The sequence below is a fragment of the Humulus lupulus genome, chromosome 3 (assembly GCF_963169125.1).
Source record: "Humulus lupulus chromosome 3, drHumLupu1.1, whole genome shotgun sequence".
NCBI lineage: Eukaryota > Viridiplantae > Streptophyta > Magnoliopsida > Rosales > Cannabaceae > Humulus > Humulus lupulus.
The window spans coordinates 47,835,770-47,862,117 of NC_084795.1; the positions used below are offsets into that span (position 1 = coordinate 47,835,770).

Here is a 26,348-nt window from a genome sequence, read left to right on the forward strand (position 1 = left end):
ACTATTGAAGTATCTATTAAAGCATTCGTGATTAATTTTTGTATTCTACATAAAAAAATTTAAGATTTTAAATCTTCTAAACCTGTGGAGGGCTGTCATGGTAGAGAAAAATAGTTTGAGAGAGGGTGAGAGTTTAATTAAAGAGGTACTGTTATCAAAATTTTATAAAATAACATATATTTTAGGTGGATATAAAATTTATCGTGTAAGTGAAATATGGTATACTATTAAGCATTTACTCTCAATTTTTTCAACATAAATTTCTTGATTATGCAGGTAGGGTCATAATATGGGCCTGCCATTTTCTTTAAAAGGGCTTGTCTTAGAGACTTGGGCCAGTCTCTAAAAAGCCCAATATGGGAACGATTGATTCGAAAGAGTAACAGAAGAAAAGCATTAATGAAATTTAGTTGAAAGGTGGACCATGATAGTTGATGACTCATATACTCATGAATCAGGACATATTATTCTTACTTTGCATCACACCAAAATATATAGGTCATGACCTTCTTCGTCAGCTCCAAATCTGAATGTTGGCCTAGTGATTAGTGTCACATCAACTATAAAAGCAGACCACGCCATCTTCATCAATTATTTATATCATAATATAAACATTTGATTTTTCCTTCCTTCTTCCCTAATCTATTTATTTATTCAACACGACTTTTAATTTACACTAATGTATATGTGTGTGTCGTTTTACACAAGCATACCTAAAAAGTAAAAAGAAATTGAGGAGAAATTTTGATTACAAGAAAAAATGTGAATGCTGTGATTGTAATAGAAACACAACACAACAAGTAGGGCCAAGTATCCCAACATTTTAGATACAACTTTTGATATGGAAATTTCTACTTTATTAAGTTGTACAAGCATATACACTACACACCAAAGTGAACAACTATAAGATTAAATGACACCTAATATATTTAATGTTTTGAAATTGTTATACTTTTATATTTAATTTTTTCATAAAATATACCAAATGTTTTTAAAATATTTTACTTTTATACTCAATTTTTTTAGACGATGAATATATCTAATATTTTCAAAATGTTACAATTTTATATTTAATTTTATTGAAAAAAAAATTAGGAATAAAAAATCAACATTTTAAATGCATTAGTATTTTAGCGGCCATTTACTTTTTTTTAACTTATATATATATTTATAAAAACAATTAGCTGATTAGCCTCAGACTCTATTTTATTTTATTTTTATTTCTTTTGAGGGGACCTCAGACTCTTTACTACTAGGGATAAATTCACATTTCTTCTAAACAATATAAATAATAGCTATAAGTCAATGTCTACCAATCAAAGGAAGTGCTCTAGTAAGAGCAAGTAAAGATCAAGTCCAAATTACTCTATGATTGAAAATAAAGCAATATATGGTGGGGTGGGGTCATTTCTACTCTTGCAGGACAAGTAAAACAATAGCACAAGTGTTATTCACTTTAATTTTTTCTCATTTGTGTGTATATTAAAAGAGATATTGCTCACAACTAAAAGGACGAGCCTTGTTTCTTATTAAAGAAAAAGGAAAGAAAGAAAGATTTCTTTTCTTCAGTCAACTACAAAAGAGAGTAGCAGGCAAGAAAATAAATTGAGATTTATCTTTCTTAAAGTTAGTATTTTGTTTTGTTTAATAGTATATTGATTGAATACAGTACAGTTAGTTCACATTCATATGAGTTGAGGTGAGGGATAAGGAGTCTCTACTTAAGTCTCTTGCAGAAACTTAGTTAAGGCACACACAAACACAAACACAAGCACACACAAGTTGACTTGAGTGGTTTGACATGGAGCTAAGCCCAATTGAGAGACACAAGAAGTCACCATTTGGAGGCTTTGCTTCAACTGATTCGATTAAAGAGGAGGAAGATGAGGAAGCTCAGTTGAAGTGGGCTGTCATTGAAAGACTTCCAACTCTTAAAAGGCTTAGAACCTCACTGATTGATATTGATCATGAGGGGAAAGAGGCTGAAGGTATGAGAATGGTTGATGTTACAAAGCTTGGAGCAGCCGAGCGCCATCTTTTCATTGAGAAGCTCATAAAACACATAGAACATGACAACCTCCGATTATTACAGAAACTCAGAGAGAGAATAGACAGGTACTTAGTATTCCTACTGGTATGCAATCAGATTAAGTGCTTGAACAACTTTACATAGTTTAGTTACTTCTGATATATTAAGTAGCCATATGATGATAGTTTATAGTCTTCATCTTGTTTAGAGTGAATGTGAAATTGCCAAGTGTGGAGGTGAGGTACAAGAATCTGTGTGTGGAGGCAGAGTGTGAGGTGGTTCCAGGAAAGCCTTTACCAACCTTATGGAACTCTCTTGTGAGCAGTGTATTATCAGTAAGTATGATTTTTTTACCTTTTTATTTTTCCTTCGCTTTCTTTGATCCTATGTGATAGGATTCTCATGAGTCATGACCATATTAAACAGGTGGTTAGAAATGCATTACTATGCAACTCAGAAGAATCCAAGATGAGTATTGTAAAAGATGTGAGTGGTATCATCAAACCCTCAAGGTACATAAGCTGCTGATTATACCAGACACGATTAAGAAATTCCTAATCTGAGGTGTGAGTCTCATGATAAATGGTGTTATATGGTCGCTGCAGGCTTACTCTACTTCTTGGTCCACCAGGATGTGGTAAAACCACCTTCCTACTTGCTCTTGCAGGAAAGCTAGATCAATCTCTCAGGGTTAGTGTTAATTTTTTATTAGGGGAGCTTGGATAACACACTCACGCAATCAACCACTTGAGTTAGCATAAATAACATAACTAACTTTGAAAAAACTTACTAATTGCAAAGTCAATCATCCAAAATTAGAATATTAAAAAAGGGGAAGACCGTTGATCATGCTCCATCATGAGAATTAGAAAAATTATATAACAGAAAATTTTATTTAAATGAAAATATAATATAACAAGTTAGTAATTACAATACACCACATAACTTACTCTACACTTAACACTACTTTTGATACTTTAATTTACCAAATACATAAATGTAAAACACAATTATAGCAAGCTTAAACACAACAATGAGTACCAAAATACTAATTTATAATATGTCTCATACTCAATGAACAAATCCTAATAATAGTCAACATAGTAAAAGTCCTAAAGCTTTGACTCCAGGTGACAGGAGAGACTTCTTATAATGGCTACAAACTAGATGAGTTTGTTCCTCAAAAAACTTCAATTTACATCAGCCAATATGACCTACACATTCCTGAAATGACTGTAAGAGAGACAATTGACTTCTCAGCACGCTGCCAAGGTGCTGGGAGCAGAACCGGTAATTTTCTTTTTCCCATTATTCTCAAGTTATCTTGGTGAGCTTGTTATCGATGCCATTTTTCTTATTTGATACTTTTTCCCTTAAAAAATGAACATGGAATTTAGCAATATAGGTGAAACTTTAATATCTATTTGGATGTGCAGATACACTTATGGAAGTCAACAGAAGAGAGAAAGAACTAGGAATAGTCCCTGATCCAGATGTTGACACATACATGAAAGTAATAATATGAACTTAATATTCCTTGTCAACTATTTTCCAAAATTCTTGTGCAGTAATATACAAAATAACTATATGCTTATTTTGCAGGCAATTTCAGTTGAAGGGCAAAGAAGAAATCTCCAAACAGACTATTTTCTAAAGGTGGGTTCTTTTGTAGTTTAGGTAATGAAGTAGTTAAAGGAAGGTTTTTCAGTTTCCATCCACCCTGACATGTACACTGCAATATTTTTTTTTTTCCTTTCTCTTAGATCCTTGGACTGGATACCTGCAGTGATGTAATGGTTGGTGATGCATTGAAGAGAGGCATTTCGGGTGGTCAGAAAAAAAGACTAACAACAGGTGGTGAACCTTGGATGTTTAACACTGGCTATCTAGGCAGAAAAGAAATGATACTAAATACTAACATTTGGTTAGTTTTTTCATGTGGTAGGGGAGATGATTGTTGGTCCAACAAAAACTTTATTTATGGATGAAATATCAACCGGGTTGGACAGTTCCACAACCTTTCAGATAGTATCCTGTTTACAGCATTTTGTGCACATAACAGATGCTACTATATTGGTTTCACTTCTTCAACCAGCACCAGAAACCTTTGAACTATTTGATGATGTTATATTAATGGCTGAGGGAAAGATAGTTTATCATGGTCCTCGTACTAGTGTACTTCAGTTCGTTGAAAACTGCGGTTTCAAGTGCCCAACAAGAAAGGGTGCAGCAGATTTCCTTCAAGAGGTTCCTAAACATGCTTTTATATTCTCATGTGGCTTTGTATTATTAATATTCTTTTATGTCTAACAATACTCCATTTTTTACTGTTTTCAGGTAATCTCCAAAAAGGATCAAGTTCAATATTGGTACCACACTGACCGTCCTTACAACTATGTTTCAGTGGATCAATTTTCTCAAATGTTTAAAAGGAGTCATACTGGAAAGAGTCTATATGATGAGCTATCAAAACCATATGAAAAATCTCAAAGCCACAAAAATGCCTTATCATTTAGAACTTACTCTGTGAGAAAGTGGGAGCTATTGAAAGCTTGTACGGCCAGAGAGCTGCTTCTCATGAAACGAAACTCCTTTGTCTATATTTTCAAAACAGCTCAGGTTATAAGTTTTTTCATCTATGAACTGAAAAGGGTAGCTAGCTTTTGTGTCACTATGATTGAATTACACAATATTCACTTCTTCTTGTTCTTTTTTTCGCTCACAGCTTATCATCACAGCATTCATGACAATGACGGTATTCATACGTACTGAGATGAATGTTGATTTGAAAAGCGCAAACTATCTAATGGGGTCATTATATTATGCACTTGTGAGGCTCATGACTAATGGAGTTGCAGAGCTTGCCTTGACTATAACTAGGCTTCCAATAGTTGACAAGCAAAAAGCATTCTATCTATATCCAGCATGGGCTTATTCTATTCCAGCCTCTGTATTAAAAATTCCATTTTCATTGATTGATTCTCTGCTGTGGACAGCATTAACTTACTATGTCATTGGGTATAGTCCTGAAATAGAAAGGTAAGGATTGTAAAAGAGAGCAAGCAAAATGTGAAGGTTTATAATATATGTGCTGTGGTATTCATATTCTCCAAAATATGCCAGGTTCTTTTGTCAATTCCTTGTGCTATTTGCTCTGCATATGACATCAACATCATTGTGCCGTTTCATTGCCTGTATTTTCCGAACGACTGTTGCTGCAACAACTTGTGGATTTTTGGTTCTGATACTAATGTTCATGTTAGGAGGTTTTATTCTTCCAAGACGTAAGTCAGTTCCTAGTTTCAGTTACTTTGATTTTATACGAATAATAACATGAGTACCAACAAAGGTATTTGTTTGTTGCAGCTGATTTACCTTATTTCTTAAGGTGGGGGTTCTGGCTTTCTCCAATGACATATGGAGAAATAGGCTTAACGCTAAATGAATTCTTGGCTCCACGCTGGCAAAAGGTAATCTAAACCCTTTTTAATTTTCAAAACATTACATATGTTTATAGCTCTTCATCTTCTTTTTTTTTTTTTTTTTTGCAGGTCAATATAGGAGACATTAGCATTGGAAAGGATGTTCTAATCAGTCATGGCCTAGACTTTGAGGCCTATTTCTTCTGGATATCAGTAGCAGCATTGTTTTGTTTCACAATACTTTTTGATCTTGGATTTGTCTTGGCATTAACTTATCTGAAACGTGAGTTAATTTCAACTGATCTTAAACAAGCTGTATATGCTAAAATGACACATAACTCTATTTAACTGTTGACCTTTTGTAAATTCAGCTCCCAAGCTGTCCAGAGCCATTATTTCAAAGAAAAAGATGTCTCAACTACAAGCAAGAAATGGTTACCATGCTAGTGCAAAACTAGACAATAAATCAACCCCAGTTGAGCTTTCACAAACCGTATCAGAAACAAGAAAGAATGGTGAGAAAAAGGTAGTTAAATTCTTGTATCAGTATAAGGACATTGAATTAGTAATTGATTCAAGAGTACTCAATGGTGATTATACAGATAAGCTGGTCCTACCATTCGAGCGACTGACAATCTCATTTGAGGATGTGCATTATTATGTTGAAACCCCTACGGTAATTCATCATTTGTAGGCAAACAAATCTTTGATTTAATAACATGTAATAGTCATAGCGTTTGTATGATTAACATGTATGTTCCTTGTGAATAGGAAATGATGGAGCATGGTTTCAATCAGAAAAGACTTGAGCTACTTCGTGACATAACAGGTGCATTCAGGCCAGGGGTGCTTACAGCTTTGATGGGAGTCAGTGGAGCTGGGAAAACCACTCTCATGGATGTTCTTTCAGGAAGGAAAACTGGTGGTACGATTGAAGGGGATATCCGAATATCGGGTTACCCCAAGGTCCAGAAGACATTTGCAAGAATATCAGGCTACTGTGAGCAGACTGATATACATTCTCCAAATGTCACAGTAGAAGAATCAGTGATGTACTCAGCTTGGTTGCGGTTGCCACCTGATACTGATGCACAAAAAAGATATGTGCGTGACATTCTCCCATGCATTGAACAATCTTTTGCATAACTTTTATAGGCCGACTAAATTCAGTGATTTCTTTAAGTGAAGCATTTATCATAAAGAATAGATCAAATAGAGAATGGGGACAGTTAGTAATGATTTCTAAACCTATATATACTTGTGTACTTAATAATAACAGGTTCTATTTTTCAATCATGCAGAGATTTGTGGAAGAGGTTATTGAAACAATTGAGCTGAATGATATAAGAGATTGTATAGTTGGCATTCCTGGACAAAGTGGCCTATCAACTGAACAAAGGAAAAGGCTAACAATCGCGGTTGAGCTTGTTTCCAATCCATCAATAATATTTATGGATGAGCCTACCTCAGGATTAGATGCTAGAGCAGCTGCAATTGTGATGAGAGCTGTAACTAATGTAGTGGCCACTGGGAGGACTACTGTTTGCACTATCCACCAACCGAGTATTGACATATTTGAGGCTTTTGATGAGGTAGGTTAAGTAGCATCTTCTACTCAAATCACAATTTTTGGCTTAATGTGTCAATGACCAAGTAAGAATTGTTAATTTTATGCAGTTGATTCTTATGAAAAGGGGAGGGCAAATCATCTATTCTGGAATGCTAGGTCCACATTCAAGCAAACTTATTGAATATTTTGAGGTAGATTTGCTTATGGTACCAAAACTATACTTATAATGATACAAAAAGAACATCAAGCCAATTGTAGAAACTCAACTTTTTTTAATTTTTATCATTCTTTTGCTTTGATTCCCCCCATTAACATAATAATGTTTAAAGTTGTAGTAATTACTGATTCCAATACTGTTTACCATGAATAGAGTATTCCTGGTGTGCCAAAGATTAAGGATAATTATAATCCAGCTACATGGATGCTAGAAGTTTCTTCTACTTCAGTTGAAGCAGAACTTGGCATAGATTTTGCCACCATTTACAAGGAGTCATCTTTATATAGGTGGGCTGCAGACTAAGAACATTGCCTATATAGATATCTATTTAAATACACATAATCATCATTCTCTCTAAGGCACAAATGATCAGAGTTTTCAAATTCTTGTTGAATTTGCAGAGAAACTGTAGACAAGGTAAAACAGTTGAGTGAACCAAAGCCGGATTCCACCGACCTACACTTCCCCACTCATTTCCCACAAAACGGCTGGGTGCAGTACAAGGCTTGCCTTTGGAAACAACACTTGTCCTATTGGAGAAGTCCTCAATACAACTTGGCACGTTTCATGTTTATGATTATTGCATCTGTGTTGTTTGCAATAATCTTTTGGCAAAAAGGGAAAGAGATGTAAGTTCCCATTTTATCTCTTGAAAATACTAATTAGCATGTAAAGAAATTTTGTGACTGACAAGAAGCCTATGAAAACTTCTAACTCCTTTCCTTCTTTTTTCAAGTAACAATGAGCAGGATTTGTTTAACATACTTGGATCAATATATATGGCTGTTATCTTCTTAGGCGTAAACAACTGCTCAACAGTCCTGCCATATGTGGCAACTGAGCGCAATGTTTTGTACCGCGAAAGATTTGCTGGAATGTATTCCTCAAAGGCATATTCCCTTGCACAGGTCCACACTCACCACCTCAAACAATGAGTTGTAGATTATAGATAGTAAGAAGAATAAGTTTCTTACTAACAATAACTGAAGCAACTCTCTTGAATGTTGTAGGTGACTATTGAAATTCCTTACATACTGGTACAAGCAATTTTGTATGTGCTCATTACATATCCAACAATAGGGTACCAATGGACGGTTGACAAGGTTTTTTGGTACTTCTACGCATCCTTCTGTACATTTTTATACTTCGTGTATCTTGGAATGCTAATAGTTTCCATTAGTCCTAATCTTGAAGTAGCTTCTGTACTCTCGAGCGCCATCTATACAGTGTTGAATCTTTTCTCAGGCTTCCTCATGCCAGGACCTGTAAGTAGCTCTTTTCTTATGACTTTGATTTGGAGTAGAAATCATTTGGATTAAATCTTAGATATAGTTGGCTGACTTCGCTTCATGATCCATCATCTATGCAGAAAATTCCAAAGTGGTGGGTGTGGTGCTACTGGATTTGCCCCACATCTTGGTCCCTTAATGGCCTTCTGACTTCACAGTATGGAGATATGAACAAAGAAATAACAATATTTGGGGAGCTGAAAACAGTTGGTTCTTTTCTAGAAGATTTTTATGGTTTTCAACATGATCGTTTAGCCCTTGTGGCTATTGTGCTCATTGCTTTCCCACTTGTTTTTGCATCACTTTTCACTTACTTCATAGGGAGACTAAATTTTCAGAGGAGGTGATTGAAAAGCTACAAGTTTTTTGCTCCTCAACTGTTATAAAAAGATGCAAACATATTTTGCAATATAGAAATAAAAAATAAAAAGGGCTCTTGCTTGTCTCAGATGTTGGAATTGTACATTTTAGTTTCAATACAGTGCTTATTATCTCCAATTAAATAAAATCCCTAATTATTGTGATTACTCGAGGAGAGTCAAGAAAATCCAAACAAAATCCCTGAAATCACACGTCTCAAGTTGGGATTTGAACATGAAGAAATATGCTGATGATGGCATCAAAGTATTTGACAATAATAACTATGGTAGTTGAATAGATAAGCAAGCAATATTGGCTTTAATTTACAAAACAGTATAATATGAATGCCTTTTAGCAACTTTATCTTCTTTGAAAGTTCAACTTTCCAATAAAGTAAGCAAAAAGAGAAGCAAATATTAAGGGGAACAAAATAAGTACAACAGCAACAACCCCTAAAAGGCTGTGTTGGTACCCAAAGTAATCTTCTAAGAAGGCAGATACTGTTGTACTCTCTCCAAATGCTGAGATTTCTTTCTCTAAATCTCCATACTGTGAAGTAAGCATGCCATTTAGTGCCCATGATGAAGGGCATAAGTAATACAGCCACAGCCACCACTTGGGAATATGCTGCAAAAAGGAAACAACTCATTTCCTGAGTTAGTTCTTCCAAACTCAACTTGGAATATAACACATCTATACAAAATGTTTATCTCCATTTTAAAGCATGTTATTATGCATGGAGTTCCAGAGTACCTAGATACCTTTCTATTTCTTACTAGTTACAGCAAAAATCATTTATATAAGTAGTACAATATAGAAACATGGGGAGTAAACGTACTGGTTTTGGCACAATAAAACCAGTGAAAAAGTTCAACATTGTGTAGGAAGATGAAGCCACAATGGCAGCCAGCTGAACATTTGGTGTTAATGATACCACTAACATTCCAAGGTAATTGAAAGATAGCAGCGAGCAGAAGATGCTATAGAATGACCAAAATATCTTATAAAAAGAGCAGGAATAACCAATCATTGGGTATGTGATTGCTACATATATAACTGCTTGAGTAAACAGATAGGGAACCTCAATAACCACCTACAAAAATCAACCAAGGTTACTCAAAGTCAGCTGTAAAAGTCAACCAAGTTAAACCAAAGTGTTAGAGAACATCTGATATTAAAAAAAATTCTAGAACCTGTGCAAAGGAATAGGCCCATGGGGAATGCATTCCTGCAAATTTTTCCCGATAAAGAACATTCCGCTCTATTGAGACAACAGGTAGAACCATTGAGCAATTGTTTATGCCAAAGAATGTTATTGCACAGAACATGCTACCAACAACATTGAAGAGGTCTTGCTGGTTATTTATTGTCTTTCCTTGCTTCCAGAACAATATCCCAAACATAATAGATGAGAAAAACATGAAAACAATTCGCATTAAGTTGTATGAAGGACTTCTCCAATAGGACAGATTTTGCTTCCACAAGCATGCTTTGAACTGCTCCCAACCATTTTGTGGAAAACGAGTAGGAAAATGCAAGTCTTTTGAGCCAGGAGCTGGTGAGCTCAATTGTTTGACCAATTCTTTGTTCTGTCTGCACTCAGAAGAGCAATGAATCATGTGCAAGCCAATGAAAAACAAATAATAAAAACCTCAATATAGTCATATTCATGGCATAATAATGTTGCTTTTATTGAATATCAGTAAAAAGAAAAGGCAGAATAAAAAGGATAATGAGAAGTATCATATGTTCATAGTGTTATATCTGGATTATAGATGACATCCTAATATATGTACTTACTCATGCAAGATGGAGCCTTGATATATTTGTGCAAAATCTACACCAATTTCAGCTTCAGCAGATTTTGACGTAACTTCTAACATCCATGTTGCCGGATTATAGTTGTCTTTAATTGAAGGGACCCCGGGAATACTCTAGAAACATGTAGAGACTGAATCAACACTCAACAATTGTTTCTTTTCCAGGTATAAAATATAAGCACTACCCTCCTTTGAAGGGACCCCGGGAATACTCTAGAAACATGTTGAAGTAAAAAAGAAAAAAACTAGCATGTAAAGTGTCAAGACCAAACAAACCTCAAAGTACTCAATAACCCTCCTTGAATGCTGTCCTAGTGGACCAGAATATATTATGCGTCCTCCAGTTTTCATGAGAACTAACTGCAGTGATGATAAGACATGGATCAATTGTCATTTTGTTTATGCTCAGCTAACAAGGAAATATGAATACTAATAAATTTGTTAAAACTTCGCGAAAAAATAATTTGGCAGCCTTTACTGTAGAGCCATTTAAGTATAATATTGTGCATCCTAATCAATTTACAGCATCAACTTTGTCAGGCTTAATCAGTATAAATTATATAATTTAAGACTAGAAGGTGAAAAAAGAGAAATCTGTGATTGGTGACAAACAATAAAACTGTGTGACCCAGTTGTTTTTAATAAGAAGGTGGTGTAAAACAAGTTCCAACTAATGATTTCATCTCTATTGAAAATTACTTTTACCTCATCAAATGCCTCAAAGATATCAATACTTGGCTGGTGGATGGTACAAACAACCGTTCTTCCAGTTTCGACTATATTTTTTACTGCTCTCATAACAATAGCAGCTGCCCTGGCATCAAGTCCTGAAGTTGGTTCGTCCATAAATATGATAGAAGGATTGGCAACAAGTTCCACCGCTATAGTTAGTCGTTTTCTTTGCTCAGTTGATAAGCCACTAACACCCGGCATGCCCACCAAACTATCTTTAATCACATCAAGTTCTATAGTCTCAAACACTTCTTTCACAAATTCCTGGAAAAAACAAATTGCAGAATCAATCTGTGTCCAAGTCTAAAACACTGAAATAACTATAGTATCATTTTAATGTGTTTCATACAGCTTTAGTGTTTGAATCAATCTGAGGCGGAAGCCGTAACCAAGCAGAATAAGCCACTGATTCTTCCACAGTAATGTTTGGAGAATGTATGTCGTTTTGCTCACAGTAACCTGATATCCTAGCAAATGTGTCATGAACTTTAGGATACCCACCAATCCTTAATTCGCCTTCAATTGTGCCACCTGTTTTCCTTCCACAAAGAACATCCATAAGAGTTGTTTTCCCTGCTCCACTGACACCCATCAGTGCTGTTAGAAAACCTGGTCTAAATGAACCTGAAACATCACAAAGGAGCTGCAGTTTTTTGCCTTCATAGCCCCGCTGTCTCATTTCCTGCAACCACAGTCATTAAAAAATAAACCATATCAATTGATGTTCATATCGAGAAATAATATATTAGAAGTCTAAAACTAGCCCGTATGATTTACCAGTGGAGTGTCCACATAATAATGCACTTCCTTAAATGTTAATGTCAAGGGCTCAAAAGGTAAAACCATCCTTCCTGGAAAGAAAGAAAAAAGAGATTATGAAGTCCAAAATGGTAAGTCCATAAGAAATGGTTCAAGTCTTGAATAATATTAACAAAAGACAAAAACACACTCACCTTTCTTCTTGAGTTCTACCATAGCTGTAGAAGCACTAGAGGATTCACTCTTTGTGTCTGTACCATTGCTCTCTTTCTTTCCTTGAAGTTGAAAGTACTTTTCATAAGAAATGAGAGCACGAGTTCTACCTAGTGCTGAAAATATATCAAAGTGTTTGGTTGGTAATCAAGTATGGTGACTATATATTTATATGTTATTGCTCAAAAGTGACTACATAACAAAAGGATGATGAACTTACGCTTCATGAACGTCAAAGCCAATGTAAAACCAACATTGAATAGTACTGTCAAACCAATTAAGGCACCAATTGAAATCCAATAAAAATAACTCTCGAAGTTCAACCCCCGGCTTTCTAGTGTTTGGTGGCCCAAAGTTGTATTTCCAGACACCTTTCCTCAATTAAAATTTAATAGCAAAGTATCATTATATGTAAGCCTTCTAGCATTCTTATAGTCTTTACGTGTAACACAAGTAATATATTTGTTACCTTTTCCCATCGAGGGGCGAGGAATTCATTCACACTAATGGCAATTTCTCCATATGTCAAAGGAGAAATCCAAAATCCCCATTTCAACCAGCCAGGCATAGAGGCTGCAACCAAAGCAGTCTTTAAAAGATATGGTAACAGAAAATATGATAAACTGAATATGATAGGTGCAAGAGATCTTACAATTTGGGATGATGAAGCCACCAAATAATAAAACAAATAATATGGTAAAACTACCGGCTATTGTTGATGCAACCGCAGTTCGGAAGATTGAAGCAATAAATCGAAACATAGATATTGAAGTTAAATGCATAAAGAATAGTAGAAGAAACTGGCAGAAGAACCTGTTGGAACAGAGAGAAGAGGAAAAAACATCATGAATTATATAAACTCATCATTTCTCATGTAATGATTTGTTGCTCAAAGTTTTGACTTGGGAAAGTTAAAGGTTCTAGCTGTGACTCACCTTCCAAATTCAGGACTGTAACCAATTACGTAGTATGTGAGAGCAGTCCAAACAGAAGCTTCCAAAAGTGAAAGTGGGACTTTAAGGATGGCAGTTGGGATTGCAAAAGCCCAAGCAGGGTAAAAACACAGTTCTATCTGTTTATTGAGAGCTACAATTCTTGAGACAGTCAAGGACAGTTCTGGAAATCCATCCACAAGAAGAATGAGAAGCCCATAGAACAAAGAACCCATGTAATAATTAGCATGGATGACATCCACTGCCATTCGAGTTCGAAGAAAAACTGTCATTGCTATTGTGGCAATTATGACTAGCTGCATTGAGAATGAAAAAAAATGTGTTTAAGCAAAAGCATATTGACTAAGAGTTCAATCATACCAACCAAAACAAGTTTTAACCTGTACTGATTTGAAAACATAGATAAAGGAATTCCTTTTCATTAGAAGAAACTCTCTCCTTGCACAAGCTTTTAACAGTTGCCATTTGGATAATGAGTATTTTTGAAAGGATAGAGCATCCTTATGGCCTTCAGACTTATTATATGGCTTTGAAAGCTCCTCATTTAGCTTCTTTCCAACATAGCAATCCTTGAATTTCTTAATGAACTCATCAACAGAAATATATCCATAAGGCTGTTCTGTTCTGTTCCAATACTGTGCTTGGTCTTTTCTAGAGATTACCTGAAGCATAAGAGATAATTAACATTGAAGTGAAAAATAGTAAGATACGAAAAACTTTACATAGTTAAATATTAGATCATGAAACATAGTCCTACCTCCTGCAGGAAATCTGCAGCACCTTTCCTTTGTGGGCACTTAAATCCGCAGTCCTCAAAGAATTTAAGGATGTTAGTACGAGGACCATGATACACAATTTTGCCTTCTGTCATTAACACAACATCATCAAAGAGATCAAATGTCTCTGGAGCAGGCTGAAGAAGAGAGATCAGTGCAGTGGCTTCTGTGAGATGCACAAAATGCTGAATACACGAAATAATCTGGAAAGTGGTGGAACTGTCTAAACCATTAGATATCTCATCCATGAATAGAGCTTTTGAAGGTCCCACAATCATCTCCCCTTAATCATTGGAAACAAAAATTATGATTCATTCTCTTAAAACAGAAATGCATAGTACATGTAATCTAGCTTACCGGTTGTTAGTCTTTTCTTTTGACCACCAGATATTCCTCTTCTTATGGGATCTCCCACCATTGTGTCAGAACATATGTCAAGACCAAGGATCTTCAGACAATATCAAACAAAATAGAAATTTTTTACTTCCACACATATTAACAAAGAAGGCACACTTCAAAAATCATGTTCTTAAAAGATTAGTAGCTATATCACCTTTAGAATGTAATCCGTTTGAAGGTTTCTTTTCACTCCTTCCACTGATACTGCCTGTTATATGAACAATGTTTAATTAGAGAAGCAGTGAAAAGTCATACACAAATAAATAATTTTTTATGACAAATATCAAGTACCTTCATGTAAGCATCTACATCAGGATCTGGGACAATCCCTTCTTCCTTCTCCCTCCTGCTGACTTCCATCATTATTTCTTTATGCACACAAAACATTAGTACATGCCATAGGATGTCAGTTATTCAGAAATTAACACAACAATAAATAATCTTTTACATCAAACCTGAAATTAAGAAAGATTCTTACCAGCTCGGCTTCCCACACCCTGACAATGCGCTGAGAAATCAAGTGTTTCCCTTACAGTCATCTCTGGAATATGCAGGTCATTTTGGCTGACATAAACTGAGGTCTTCTGAGGAATGAATTCCTCTAGTTTATAACCATTGTAAGATATGTCCCCCGAAACCTATTTTTAAGCCATTGAATACTTAGAAAAATCAACTGATAAATTGACATAGTACTTTTGACAATGTTATTCAAGAAGCTAAAAATGTTTACGTACCTTGAGAGACTGAGTTAGCTTTCTTGAAAGGGCCATCAACAGCGTGGTTTTGCCACATCCTGGAGGTCCAAGCAACAAAGTCATCCTGCATTAAACCAAGTCCAAGTTACTCAGGTCTTACATTAATATTACTTTTCTTTCTGATTTTTTCATGTGTTCTCTTATTTCCCTTATATGGTATGAGGTCTATTAGTAAATAAATATAGCTTGTAAGGTTACCACAGGAACATGTGCATTATCAAGACAAATAAATAAGAGTATAAGAAAGACATTACCTTCCAGGCTTAATAATCCCACTAACATCGTTAATTATGCTGATTTTTGCTTCCTGTGTTCCTAAAGTTGACAATCTGGTAATGTCCTGTTGTGAACAAATTGGGTCAAATGGCTAAAGAAAAATACTTGGCAGAGAAAGTGATTCATGATATTGTTTTAAAACCAAAACTTCCAATTCAATAAACAAGGGATTAGTTGAACTTCTCCGCGTCTTGGTGAGGTTTTAGACATTATAGTACTTACCATTATAGTGTTTTTTACTGTATTCCATAGGGTTGGAAGAGGCTTTCCATGGACTATTTTGCACTCGGCTTCAACACACAGATTCTTATATCTCACCTCTATGGTGGGCAACTTCACACCAACTCTGCAGAGTTAAAAACAAAATCAGTCAGACAAGAACCCCTTACTAAACATATTCATAAAACAAACAGAAGATTCAAGTTGGTGAGTTAGCAACATGCTGCTTTGTGAGTTGTACCTGTCAATCCTCCTTCTAAGCTTCTGCAACAATCTAAGGTTGTCGTTTTCAATGTGTTTGATAAGCTTCTCAATGAAAATATGTCGTTCTTGAGCTCCTAGCTTAGTGACATTAGTGACACGTTTCCCCTTGCCGCCTCCTCTATCTTGATCATTTTCATTTGTACCATTATCATCACAGACATCGAACAATGCCGAAGTGTTCCTATCAGAAGTGGGCAATCTCTGTATGGCAGCCCATTCTAAATCATACTCTTCATTGACATTCACAGTTGAGTTGCTCCGGAAGCTGGAAGCATTGAGATGGCTTCTGAAGGAGGATCTTAAACTCCTTCCAATCTCCGCTAACTCAAAACGCAGAGATTCTATTTCATCTGTTCCTGCCAACTGAGCCATTGCTTTCTTTCTTTCTATTTCTTTTAGCAATGGAAACTAAATATCAAAACTCTATTCGTCCAAACCAAGTATGAAGAAGAATAGAAGAGGTATAGGCATAGCCTGCAGATAGTAGTATCGCACCACAACACCTCCTCCTCCTAATGTAAAGAGTCTTAAGTTCAAATCAAATATATATACATTCATAAATATTATATAAATATATATATATATATATATATCAAGAAGTGAAGCCTTAATAAGGTCAGCTGCCAACTGGGGATGTTTTACATTTTTTATATGATATCTGTGCTGAGCTAATCGAGTGCGTCATGGATTAATTGGTGGCGCGGCAAGCAAATGACCCCATTTGAAACAATATATTATAATCATCTTCTCTATATGGGAGAGAGAGAAATCTATTGAGGAACTTGGAAACATAACGTAAACATGGTGAGAAAAGAAATTCTCTATCATTGTGGCATGGTTCAAACTCCAAGCTGCTTAAAACTAACAAGTTCTTATATTATTATTTTTCATAATTAAGCTCTTTATCATGCAACAATATATATTATTCCATTTTGAGTTGACTTTGTGTGTTTCTTGTGTTGTGTTGCGTGGACCAGTGTCTACTAATATTACAGGGATGTTGGACTGGTGTGATTCATTTCAGATGAGTTTGAAGACTGCTTCAACGTCAACATGTACAAGTACAAGTTTATAACAAGATAGCAAAAACTGAGTTCCATAGATATAATTAAGTATCATATGGCATCATTTACTATTATTACCATTTCTTCACCATGTCTCATATTTTAATAAATAAAAAATTAGTTTTTTTATTTTGGTTTCAAACTTCCAAAGTCACGTGGGTGCATATGCCTTAAGCTAAACTTTCATTTAGACTTAGTTGGCTTAATTATTCTATTGAGGTGTCATGTGTACATATATAACATACAGAAAGAGCACAAACCACATAGAATTATGAAGTCCTTGTCTTTGTGGTGATGGATTTATCCAAATGTTTGAAATCAATTTCAAGTAACAATCTTAGTAGATAACCCTTGAAGAGGATGGTCAAGTGCTCAAACCCTTCACTAAGGCACTAAGGAGTATGGATATAAAAAATGACAGTGGATTAACCAAGTAATCAGGCCTCAAGACAGACAAGATGGCAACGAGTTCAGCTATTGGCATTCCCAACCTACTACCAACCCACCTCCCTTTTTCTTGTGTTTTGGAGAAGAAACCTTCCTACCAACCCTTGATAGTATAAAAAATGTATTGGTATGTATGTATATATAATATATATATGGTGCATTGTCACTATATAATAATATTTTCTAACCATTAAATCTTAATTAGAACTAATCTAATAGTTGTTTTTGTTTATTTGGATGTAAAAAAAAACATATATATAGTTAAAATTCAAAAACTCTATTACATAACTATTTCTAAATTCTTAATTTCATTCATTTTTTCTCTTAAAATTATTTTTTTCAGTTCTTTTCTTTTTCAAGTTAAAACCTAGAAATAAAAGATATATAAATGCATCACCCCTTAAATTTAGACAAGTACAAATACAAATAATAAGTATGCCTGATTTAATTTTTTTATTTCCTATATCTTTTTTTTTTTTAAATATATAATTTTTTTATTCTTTTATAAACATAATTAATATGAAATTCTTACAATTAATTAATTTATTTTATTAAATAATATATTGTTATATTTATAATATAAAATGTATTTTTCCATGAAAATTTATTATTTATAAAAGTTTTTGTAGTTATAGTAGTGAAATATATATAGGTTATTATTTAGTAGTTATGTTAGTATTTAAATATGAAAATTTACATCTTTATTCAATAATTAAGATTATTCTAGTCGCTTACCAAAAAAATATTCAATGAATTATAATACTATGGTACATCTAAAATTAATAACAATATTTTTTTTCAAATATAATTGTAAAATACCATCATTGCTCTCTTTTCTTGGTAAGGAAGCCTAATTGGTCTTTCTAGTCGCAGAAATTACAAAAGAGAGGTTTAAGACAGACAGAGATCATGAGATGCAGTTGAATATGGGAAAAGGAAGGAAGAAAGAGAGGGAAATTCAATAGTCTCAATACTTGAATCATTTGTTGACTTAAAATATCTATCTCCTATTATATTAAAAGAAAAATCAAATCAAATAAACTATGTAAATCTCAATCTATAACCATTGAAAATTAATCCTGTAATAACTTAGTTCAAAGGACTACATTACATTTACTTGGAAAATAAGCAATAAACAGAAGAGTATAGGATTGATGATAAAACTATACTAAAAGAGAACAAGCAAGGACGAAAACAGAGCCCATGAAAGTTAGAATCCTAGTTTTTTTTTTTGGGTACACGGATAAATATAAGTTGGAATGTATTGTAATCTTAAATAATTAAGCATCGAGACCAACAACCTTGGTAAGATTAGAAAAAAGCAGAGTCTAGATACAAAACAAGAACAACAATAATCAATAAACTAAACAAATTACCCAAGTTGAGAATAACCTATAGATAGGAATAAAAGCCGATTCTTGCCAAAATAATCTCAGATTCTCAAGAATACACAGCTCATAGAGAGAGGGAGAGAAAGAAGAATAACAAAACCCTGAGATGCTTCTATATTACCACTGGCTGTCTATTCAAAGTTGAAAAAAAAAAAAACTTTCTTTATGGGAAGTAGAATATAGCATCTTACACATACCTCTCTGACTAGTGTACCATTTATCCCTAGCTTAAGAAATTGCCTCAAGTGTGCAATTGTTCACTGATCAACTCCATATATAAATCTCGTATGTACATCAGTCACTGAAATAATGTCACCTAGAGTATCAGATGTCTCTATAAGATTCTACAGTAGTTTCACTGAGGAGGCAGCACTTCTTTCCTCATCCATCCTGTGGTGGAAAAGCTTTGTACCCCCAAAAACATTCAATAATTTGAACAAAAGAGACCGATGCTTCATTGACAGAACAAATCCATCTAAGGTTCTCAATCATTCATCCAAGGAACTTGACTCAATGCCCTTATCACTCTCAGGAATATTAGCTTCATTCTCAAGTTCCTGTTTTTCCAGCTCCAAATAATAAATCTTGTCGTTCATACCTTCCTTTCTATACGCATCAACCATTATAGAGTAAGTTGTTGAATTTGGTACACATTCCTTGTCTTTCATCCGCTGAAATACTCTTTCCATCTCTATCAAATCATCAGCCTTCGCACACGCAGATATCACCGCATTATAAAATGAGGTATTCTCAGGTATCCCAAACTTTCCAGCCAACTTAACACTGCTGATTACTTTATGGAAGAGGCCAGCATTAGCATAACCATTAATAAGGCAGCAGAATGTTTTTGTGTCCGGTTTCATACCTTCTGCACGCATCTGGTCAAATGTGCATTCCATGTGTTTTGCATCTCCAACATCAGCAAATGCCTCAATTACATTGTTGTAAGTTGAGGTCGTCCAAGGAAATTGAAGCTTCCGCATGTACTCCATTACAGATGACATTTTATCATACATTCGTTTCTTCCCGTAAGCACCAATCAAAATATTAAAAGTGCGTGTTTCTGGCTCAATCCCGAAGTTACGGAACTTCTCATACCATCTTTCCATCATTTCAATCTGGCCCATGTTTCCAAACACACTGATGATGATGTTCATTGTCCAGACATCAGGCTTACAGCTAGTGCTCTCCAGCATCCCTGACAATACTTTCTCCATCTGCTCAAATTTCCCAGCCCTACCATATCCACTCAACACTATGTTCTGGGTGACTGTGTTTGGACTAATATGTCGTTCATCCATTTCTTCGTACAAGGACTCAACTAATTCATACTGTGAAGAATCAATGCTGGCCTTTATCAAGGTACTGTAAGTAAAAACATCAGGCTGGCAGTTGGGAAGGGTTTTCATCTTGTTCAAAATAGAGAATGCCTCGTCAATGAGATTGTTTCGACAATAAGCTTGAAGTAAGGCTGTATAGAGTTCGGCAGTGGGTTCACACTCTTCTTCAACCATAGTATCGAAAAGTTGACGAGCGTGATGGGGTTGGCCAGATCTTCCAAGGAGAACCAAAAGTTTCATATAAGTCCCTTCTTTAGGTTGATAGAAAGGCTGTTCTCTGAGCATGTCAAACACCTAAAACCAAGTACCAATAACTACTTTTTTATTATCACTCGTAAGGATAAAAAATATAAGACAACCCAATTCACTAACATTATAGTTCTAAATTAATTTCTATGAAAAAAAAAAGTGCCGGAAATTGTAAAGCTTGCCCTCTTAAAAATTGGTGGAAGCAAGTTGTAGGATAAACAAGATAACCCAACAGCACAAACATGACCTTCTATACAGATAACATATCAACTAATGAATTAATTGAAGCACTATGCACAAACTTTACATTCAGTATAATAAGCATATAAGATAACGAATTGGGTTATCCATTTTGAAGGAGAAAGGGGAAAAAAATACCTGAAGAGCTTGGAACCATTGCTTGTTGTTGATATGGTCGGACAAGGTTTCAGTGACGGTACAGGCCCAGGCCTTGGCTTTGTTCTGGCGGTCCAACTTCTTCTTAATATTCTTAATGGGTGGACTCCTTCTAGCCCCAGGAATAGATGTCTCTGAGAATCCAGGGTACTCCCCCTTCTTCCAGATTCTCTTTTTAGTACCAGAAGAAGAAGAAGTGCTTCTAGAAGGTGCCGCAAATGCAGAACGAACCAATCCCAAGTTGGTGGGTTTGTTGAGGGTGTTCTTTTTCCACTGGTTGGGAGTTGAAGTGGCTGGAGAGGGGAGCAGGGAAGAAGAGAACGATAGATATTTTGAAGCCATGGCTTTTTCCACTCTCGACTTGGGAACTCAAGCTCAGCTACATAACAATGAATTAAGTTAGGAAGGAACAGATAAAAACGACAATATACCCACACTAGCCTTAATGAAAACGACATCGCAACTTATCCATAGTATCACAAACTCTGACTAGGAAAATGGAAATGTGAAGAGATAAATTTGCAATGGGAAATTTGATAAACTATACTTCAAATGGCATCTTAATTTTTTAATATACTTGATTTGTTAGTTATTCAAAAATATGCTAATGACTGTAATTGAAATCAAAATTCCCCTCTCATTTTTACTTCTTCTCTCTCCTTTCTCCTTCTCCAAGCACCATGGTTGTAACACCCTAGTTATAACACTTTACTACACTAGAGTCGTCACACACTGTGTATTTAAAATAGTGGTTAACCCGCTAACCGAGTTGTGTTAGATTCAAAAGTGTAATTAATTTAAAATAAGATCCACTTAATGAAATCTTTGGATAAAAATGTTTAAACTATCATTAAGATTGTAAAAGAGTTTACAAAGATCCCAAAAACATAGTTCAAAACATAATTACAAACTCGGTTCACAATATAGTCGACCTAAGCGACAAAATTTGGACTTTTATACCGAGTCCCTCAAAATACCCCAACTGTGGTGGGCGAGTAGGCCAAACATGTGCGCGACGCTCCTAAGATCTCCAACTCATGGCTAGTTGTTTTTCCTTTGCCTTACCAGCACCTATGAGCCAAGGCCCAATAAGAAAACTTTACAAGTATAACATATCTCATTTCATATACGATTAACAATTAGCATGCTTTACAAGTTTTAAACAATTCCATTTCAGTTAGAAACAATCTATGCGACCTATGCCGAGCAAGGTGCGTTACCAGGGCACCAAGCTTACGGCCCGCGTCGGGCAAGTGTGTACAACACCCCCTAGGTGGCCCTGCCATTACGGCCTACATACTACATGCTTATTGCCGATTCCAGCCCATGCTGATCAATCATAAGTGTAACGTCCTCCTAATCTAGGACTGTCACATTGTGTACTTTAAATAGTGTTAGACTTGCTAATCAAGTCATTTTGTTATAAACGTGTAACTAAGGTTAATGTCAAGGGTTAGGGTTAAAATTTTTGGTCAAGGGACCATTGACTTTTCATTTAAAATTTTAATACATACATGGGATCCCAAAAAGTTACAAACAGATGTTTAAAAAGATATATACAAATCAACAGTTACAATCAGCCGGCCTAAGCGGCAAAATAAAGGTTACAACCCAAGTTCCTCTGAACTATCCTCGGCTGTGGTGGATGAGCAGCCGCATATGTACATGCCACCATCGAATCTCTCCAACTCATGGCTGGTCTAGCTTTCCTTTCTCCTTACCTGCACCACATAGCACCAGTGAGCCAAGGCTCAGCAAGAAAACTTAAATATGTGCATGAATAGAAAATACAAATTCCAAATTCATATCTAGCATGCCCATCAGTAAGAACCTACTCATGCATGCATACAATTACAAAAAAAATGATCATTGGATCATTCTGGGGCCCGCTGCCTTGAATAGATAACCATAGAGTCAACCCGGGGCCCTATGCCTTGGCTATGTGACCATAGAGTCACTTGGGGCCCTTTGCCCTTAGCTTTTAGTAACTAGCCATAGAGCTAGCCAAGCACTTTGTTTTCCAATAACCATAAGGTTGGCCAACGTAATAGTACGTCCCCGATTGGGCTTAAGCCTCTCGACCAGAGCGCACAACGCGCAATTGTCACCCTTGATTGATAAGTCAAGGCTTTAGTCAGACATTCAGATAACTAGACAATAAGATATAGATACAGATAAGCATACCTTAGACAATACAAGTATGCATACATATAAATCATGGTATCTTAACCAATCAAACACAAACACAGTAATAACTATGTTCCTTAATGGGGTCGAGCCCTATCTATGCAAACAAGGCAAGCATTCATTAAAAAATTATCCAGACACAGGGCATTCAAGCAGAACCTAAATCACATTCATTCCCATGGGTCGAGCCCTATTCATAGTTATAATCACAACCGGGCCAAGCCCTAATCACATATATCACGTATTGGCTGCAGTTTTCTTACCTTAGGTCCGAGTTCAAAGTATAATAAGAACGACCCTCAAGCATGATCCTGGTTTCGAGCCCCTAGCAATAACCTAGTCACAACCATAATATAGAATCTCGTCAATAACGAGCAAATAAAGGCTTCCAGACTGAGTCCTAGCCTCCGGAACATCGAATTCTACTAAACCGGGTAGTAGAATTGACCTCAAGCCCTTAGGTTTGAGTTCCCGTTACTCAAGACCTATTCTGGTCAAAGCTGCCCAAGTGGGCCCCTAAGGGTCGCAGCGCGCCTCCTAGAACAGAAGGCCCTCTGTTTGGAAATCCAAACACGGGTCGCGACTTTCCCCTAAGAGTCGCGGCACACCTCCAAGACAGAACCCCCCACCTGGCACTGGGTTCACATAGGTCATGGGGCCCCAAGAACAGGGCCACAGTGCGACCCCACGAACCCAGAATTCCCAGTTTTCTCCTCAGCCAAATTCTACCAAAATCATCCCAAATAATTCCTAGAACCATAATTCAATCCCCATAACAACATCAACATTATACCAGTAACAAAACCCAACCTAAAACTTGACTAAAAACTCACAATCAACAACTTGAGCCACAAAGCTCAAGAACACCTTAAGAACTCTAGAAAATCATGACATAATTCAACTTAACAGGGACTAAAGCTTACCTCGGCTGTGTTTAAATGATCCCCTAGCTGCAATCAATCCAATCTTAGATTCAAGCCTTCAATTCCCCAAGAAATCCACACCAAAACTTGAGAGAGAGTGTGAGAGTCAGTTGGGAGAGAAGGAGAGAGTTGAGTGTTTGTATTTTGTGTGGTTTACTTAAGGTTCAAGTAACCTTAAGCAAATCCCGAGACTCGGGGTACCAAAAACGTTCCCGAGGAAAAAATGGTCAAAATCTTCGATATCCCCTCCTATTCTCACTAACTCCAAATATATCCTTGAATATTTATTCCTGTTACCCGATAACCTGGTAATGTACTAGATACCCAAAATACCCCCTTGACTCGCCCTGAATCGGGCATTAGGTCCCGTTGTGACTTTCCTACTAGCTTGCTCCCTAGGATCGGCTCGTGCCGAGTAACCCAAATATATCCTTATAATAATGTGGTCTCACACATATATCACATATATGCCAAATATACTCATAACGGGCCAAATTACGAAAATTGCTCTTTTAATAAGAAACGGGCCCACGTGCATATCTAATACACCTAAACATGCATATATAGTCATATTATCATACAACTCACATAATCACATAATTACATGCATATATATCACATAAACATATAATTTCTATAAATTTCCATCTTGGCCCCCTAATCAATGCCCTAAGCCTTATTAGGTAATTTGAGACATTACAACTATCCCCTCCTTACAGAAATTTCGTCCTCGAAATTTTACCTAAACAACTCGGGATACTGATTTTGCATATCTGCCTCCAGCTCCCAAGTCACTTCCTCGACTTTTTTGTTCCTCCATAATGCCTTAACTAAAGGTATAGTCTTGCTCCTCAAAACCTTGTCCTTCCTGTTTAAATTCTGAACTGGTTGCTCCTCATAGGACAAATCTTTCTCCAGTTCTAGATCCTCGTAACTTAATACACGAGTCCCATCTGATACATTCTTCCTCATCATGGAAATATGAAATACGTTGTGCACACTAGACAGTGCAGGGGGTAAGGCCAACCTATAGGCCACCTAATCGATCCTCTCCAGGATCTCAAATGGTCTAACAAACCTAGAGCTCAGCTTGCTCTTCTTCCCAAATCTCTTCACCCCTCTCAGTGGTGAAACCCTAAGGAAGACATAGTCTCTCACTTGGAACTCCACGTTCCTCCGATTTGGGTATGAATAACTCTTCTGTCTGCTATGTGACGTGAGCATCCGAGCTCTAATCTTTTTGATAGCCTCAGTGCTCCTCTAAATTGCCTCAGGACCCAAATATTTTCTCTCACCCATCTCATCCCAGTGAATGGTAGATCTACATTTACTACCATACAACATCTCATAAGGTGCCACTCTAATAGTCGACTGGTAGGTATTATTATAGGAAAACTCTATCAGAGACAAATATTTACTCCAAGACCCTTCAAATTCCAATACGCACGCTCTCAGCATGTCCTCCAATATCTGGATAGTCCTATCAGACTGGCCATCGGTCTGAGGATGATACGTTGTACTGAACTTCAGTTGTGTACCCGTTGCCCTCTGTAAACTTCCCCAAAACTTGGAAGTAAAAGTAGTGCCCCTAGTGTAATTGGTCATCACTGGTAGAAAGTGAGTTGATTTTGTATACCAATCCACGATGACCTAGACTGAATCGTGCTGGCCCACTGTCCTGGGCAACTCTACCACAAAATTGTTGGGAATTGTACCTTGAAAGCATATGTAGTAGACATTGTTTTAAGAAATAAATAAATAAATTGAATTTGTTATGCATATATTTTATGGATTATATTATTCTGTGATAATATTATGTAAATATCAGAAAAATTCGTAAGTTTATATATGTGATCTCAAACACGTATTGGTACGGGAGGATTGTGTTTGAGATAAATGAACTTGAATAGTTCGCAGTAAAATAAAGTTAAGGAATCTTTAGATTAATTACTGCAAGTACGGTCCACAAGTATTATAAATACATGTGATCTAGATCTGAATCACTAGTGTAGTAGGACACTTTAGTGGAGGTACTTTATATATTAGAGAATATATAGAACTGGACTAGATATGTTTATTAATACTTAGTTAAATACCGTTTCGAAGTATTAATTAAACATATCAAATGATGATCATATACAAATAGATCATAATCCTAAAGTTACTATGAACTCCTGTTTATGTTATATGAGTTCTTTCATTCACTTGTTAGGGTCTGTCAGAATGATCAAGCTAGAAACTTTTGTTTTGGGAACTCATTAATGTAAATGGCTGGGGACATAGTATACATATATGTAA

At 35.9% G+C, this 26,348-nt stretch overlaps 3 protein-coding genes across 4 annotated transcripts; 1 reads left to right on the forward strand and 2 right to left on the reverse strand.

Moving 5' to 3' along the window:
• The first annotated feature begins 1,566 nt into the window (after positions 1–1,566).
• Positions 1,567–8,975, forward strand: LOC133822646 (pleiotropic drug resistance protein 3-like). Of its 2 annotated transcripts, none has more exons than XM_062255049.1 (24): positions 1,567–2,115; positions 2,238–2,364; positions 2,456–2,541; positions 2,635–2,719; positions 3,160–3,319; positions 3,466–3,542; positions 3,632–3,685; positions 3,793–3,883; positions 3,975–4,276; positions 4,367–4,648; positions 4,755–5,068; positions 5,153–5,313; positions 5,396–5,499; positions 5,581–5,734; positions 5,823–5,966; positions 6,054–6,127; positions 6,223–6,555; positions 6,753–7,043; positions 7,129–7,212; positions 7,392–7,525; positions 7,640–7,867; positions 7,975–8,146; positions 8,249–8,503; positions 8,608–8,975. In XM_062255049.1, exons 1-24 carry the CDS (start codon positions 1,802–1,804, stop codon positions 8,872–8,874), a joined length of 4,293 nt encoding a protein of 1,430 aa, XP_062111033.1. In that variant the 5' UTR covers positions 1,567–1,801; the 3' UTR covers positions 8,875–8,975. The 2 variants fall into 2 exon arrangements, with proteins under 2 accessions (XP_062111033.1, XP_062111035.1); XM_062255051.1 differs by having other exon boundaries at positions 5,823–5,948; positions 6,051–6,127.
• A 206-nt stretch (positions 8,976–9,181) lies between these two features.
• On the reverse strand, positions 9,182–16,560 carry LOC133822645 (pleiotropic drug resistance protein 3-like). Its single transcript, XM_062255048.1, has 23 exons — positions 16,031–16,560; positions 15,793–15,916; positions 15,549–15,634; positions 15,274–15,358; positions 15,018–15,177; positions 14,831–14,907; positions 14,694–14,747; positions 14,498–14,588; positions 14,122–14,423; positions 13,745–14,026; positions 13,347–13,660; positions 13,064–13,224; positions 12,881–12,984; positions 12,632–12,782; positions 12,393–12,527; positions 12,217–12,290; positions 11,789–12,121; positions 11,413–11,703; positions 10,984–11,067; positions 10,688–10,821; positions 10,081–10,480; positions 9,726–9,980; positions 9,182–9,514 (listed from the first exon to the last, which is right to left on the reverse strand). Exons 1-23 carry the CDS (start codon positions 16,423–16,425, stop codon positions 9,248–9,250), a joined length of 4,359 nt encoding a protein of 1,452 aa, XP_062111032.1. The 5' UTR covers positions 16,426–16,560; the 3' UTR covers positions 9,182–9,247.
• A 2,281-nt stretch (positions 16,561–18,841) lies between these two features.
• LOC133822648 (pentatricopeptide repeat-containing protein At3g06430, chloroplastic) lies at positions 18,842–21,333 on the reverse strand. The gene is made up of 2 exons (XM_062255052.1): positions 20,923–21,333; positions 18,842–20,589 (listed from the first exon to the last, which is right to left on the reverse strand). The coding sequence occupies exons 1-2, from the start codon at positions 21,280–21,282 to the stop codon at positions 19,444–19,446; spliced, it is 1,506 nt and encodes a 501-aa protein (XP_062111036.1). The 5' UTR covers positions 21,283–21,333; the 3' UTR covers positions 18,842–19,443.
• Between the last annotated feature and the right edge of the window lie 5,015 nt (positions 21,334–26,348).

Excerpts from the sequence above, each read along its gene's own strand:
- LOC133822645 (XM_062255048.1), bottom strand. The coding sequence starts at position 16,425 with ATGGCTCAGTTGGCAGGAACAGATGAAATAGAATCTCTGCGTTTTGAG. Across the intron at positions 13,661-13,744 it reads ATGTTTTCAAATCAGTACAG|CTAGTCATAATTGCCACAAT; the intron begins GTTAAAACTTGT and ends TTCTCAATGCAG. Across the intron at positions 9,515-9,725 it reads GTTTTATTGTGCCAAAACCA|CATATTCCCAAGTGGTGGCT; the intron begins GTACGTTTACTC and ends TCCTTTTTGCAG.
- LOC133822646 (XM_062255049.1), top strand. The coding sequence starts at position 1,802 with ATGGAGCTAAGCCCAATTGAGAGACACAAGAAGTCACCATTTGGAGGC. Across the intron at positions 3,884-3,974 it reads GAAAAAAAGACTAACAACAG|GGGAGATGATTGTTGGTCCA; the intron begins GTGGTGAACCTT and ends TTCATGTGGTAG. Across the intron at positions 6,556-6,752 it reads CTGATGCACAAAAAAGATAT|AGATTTGTGGAAGAGGTTAT; the intron begins GTGCGTGACATT and ends TCAATCATGCAG.
- LOC133822648 (XM_062255052.1), bottom strand. The coding sequence starts at position 21,282 with ATGGCTTCAAAATATCTATCGTTCTCTTCTTCCCTGCTCCCCTCTCCA. Across the intron at positions 20,590-20,922 it reads AATGGTTCCAAGCTCTTCAG|GTGTTTGACATGCTCAGAGA; the intron begins GTATTTTTTTCC and ends ACTTGGTTTTAG.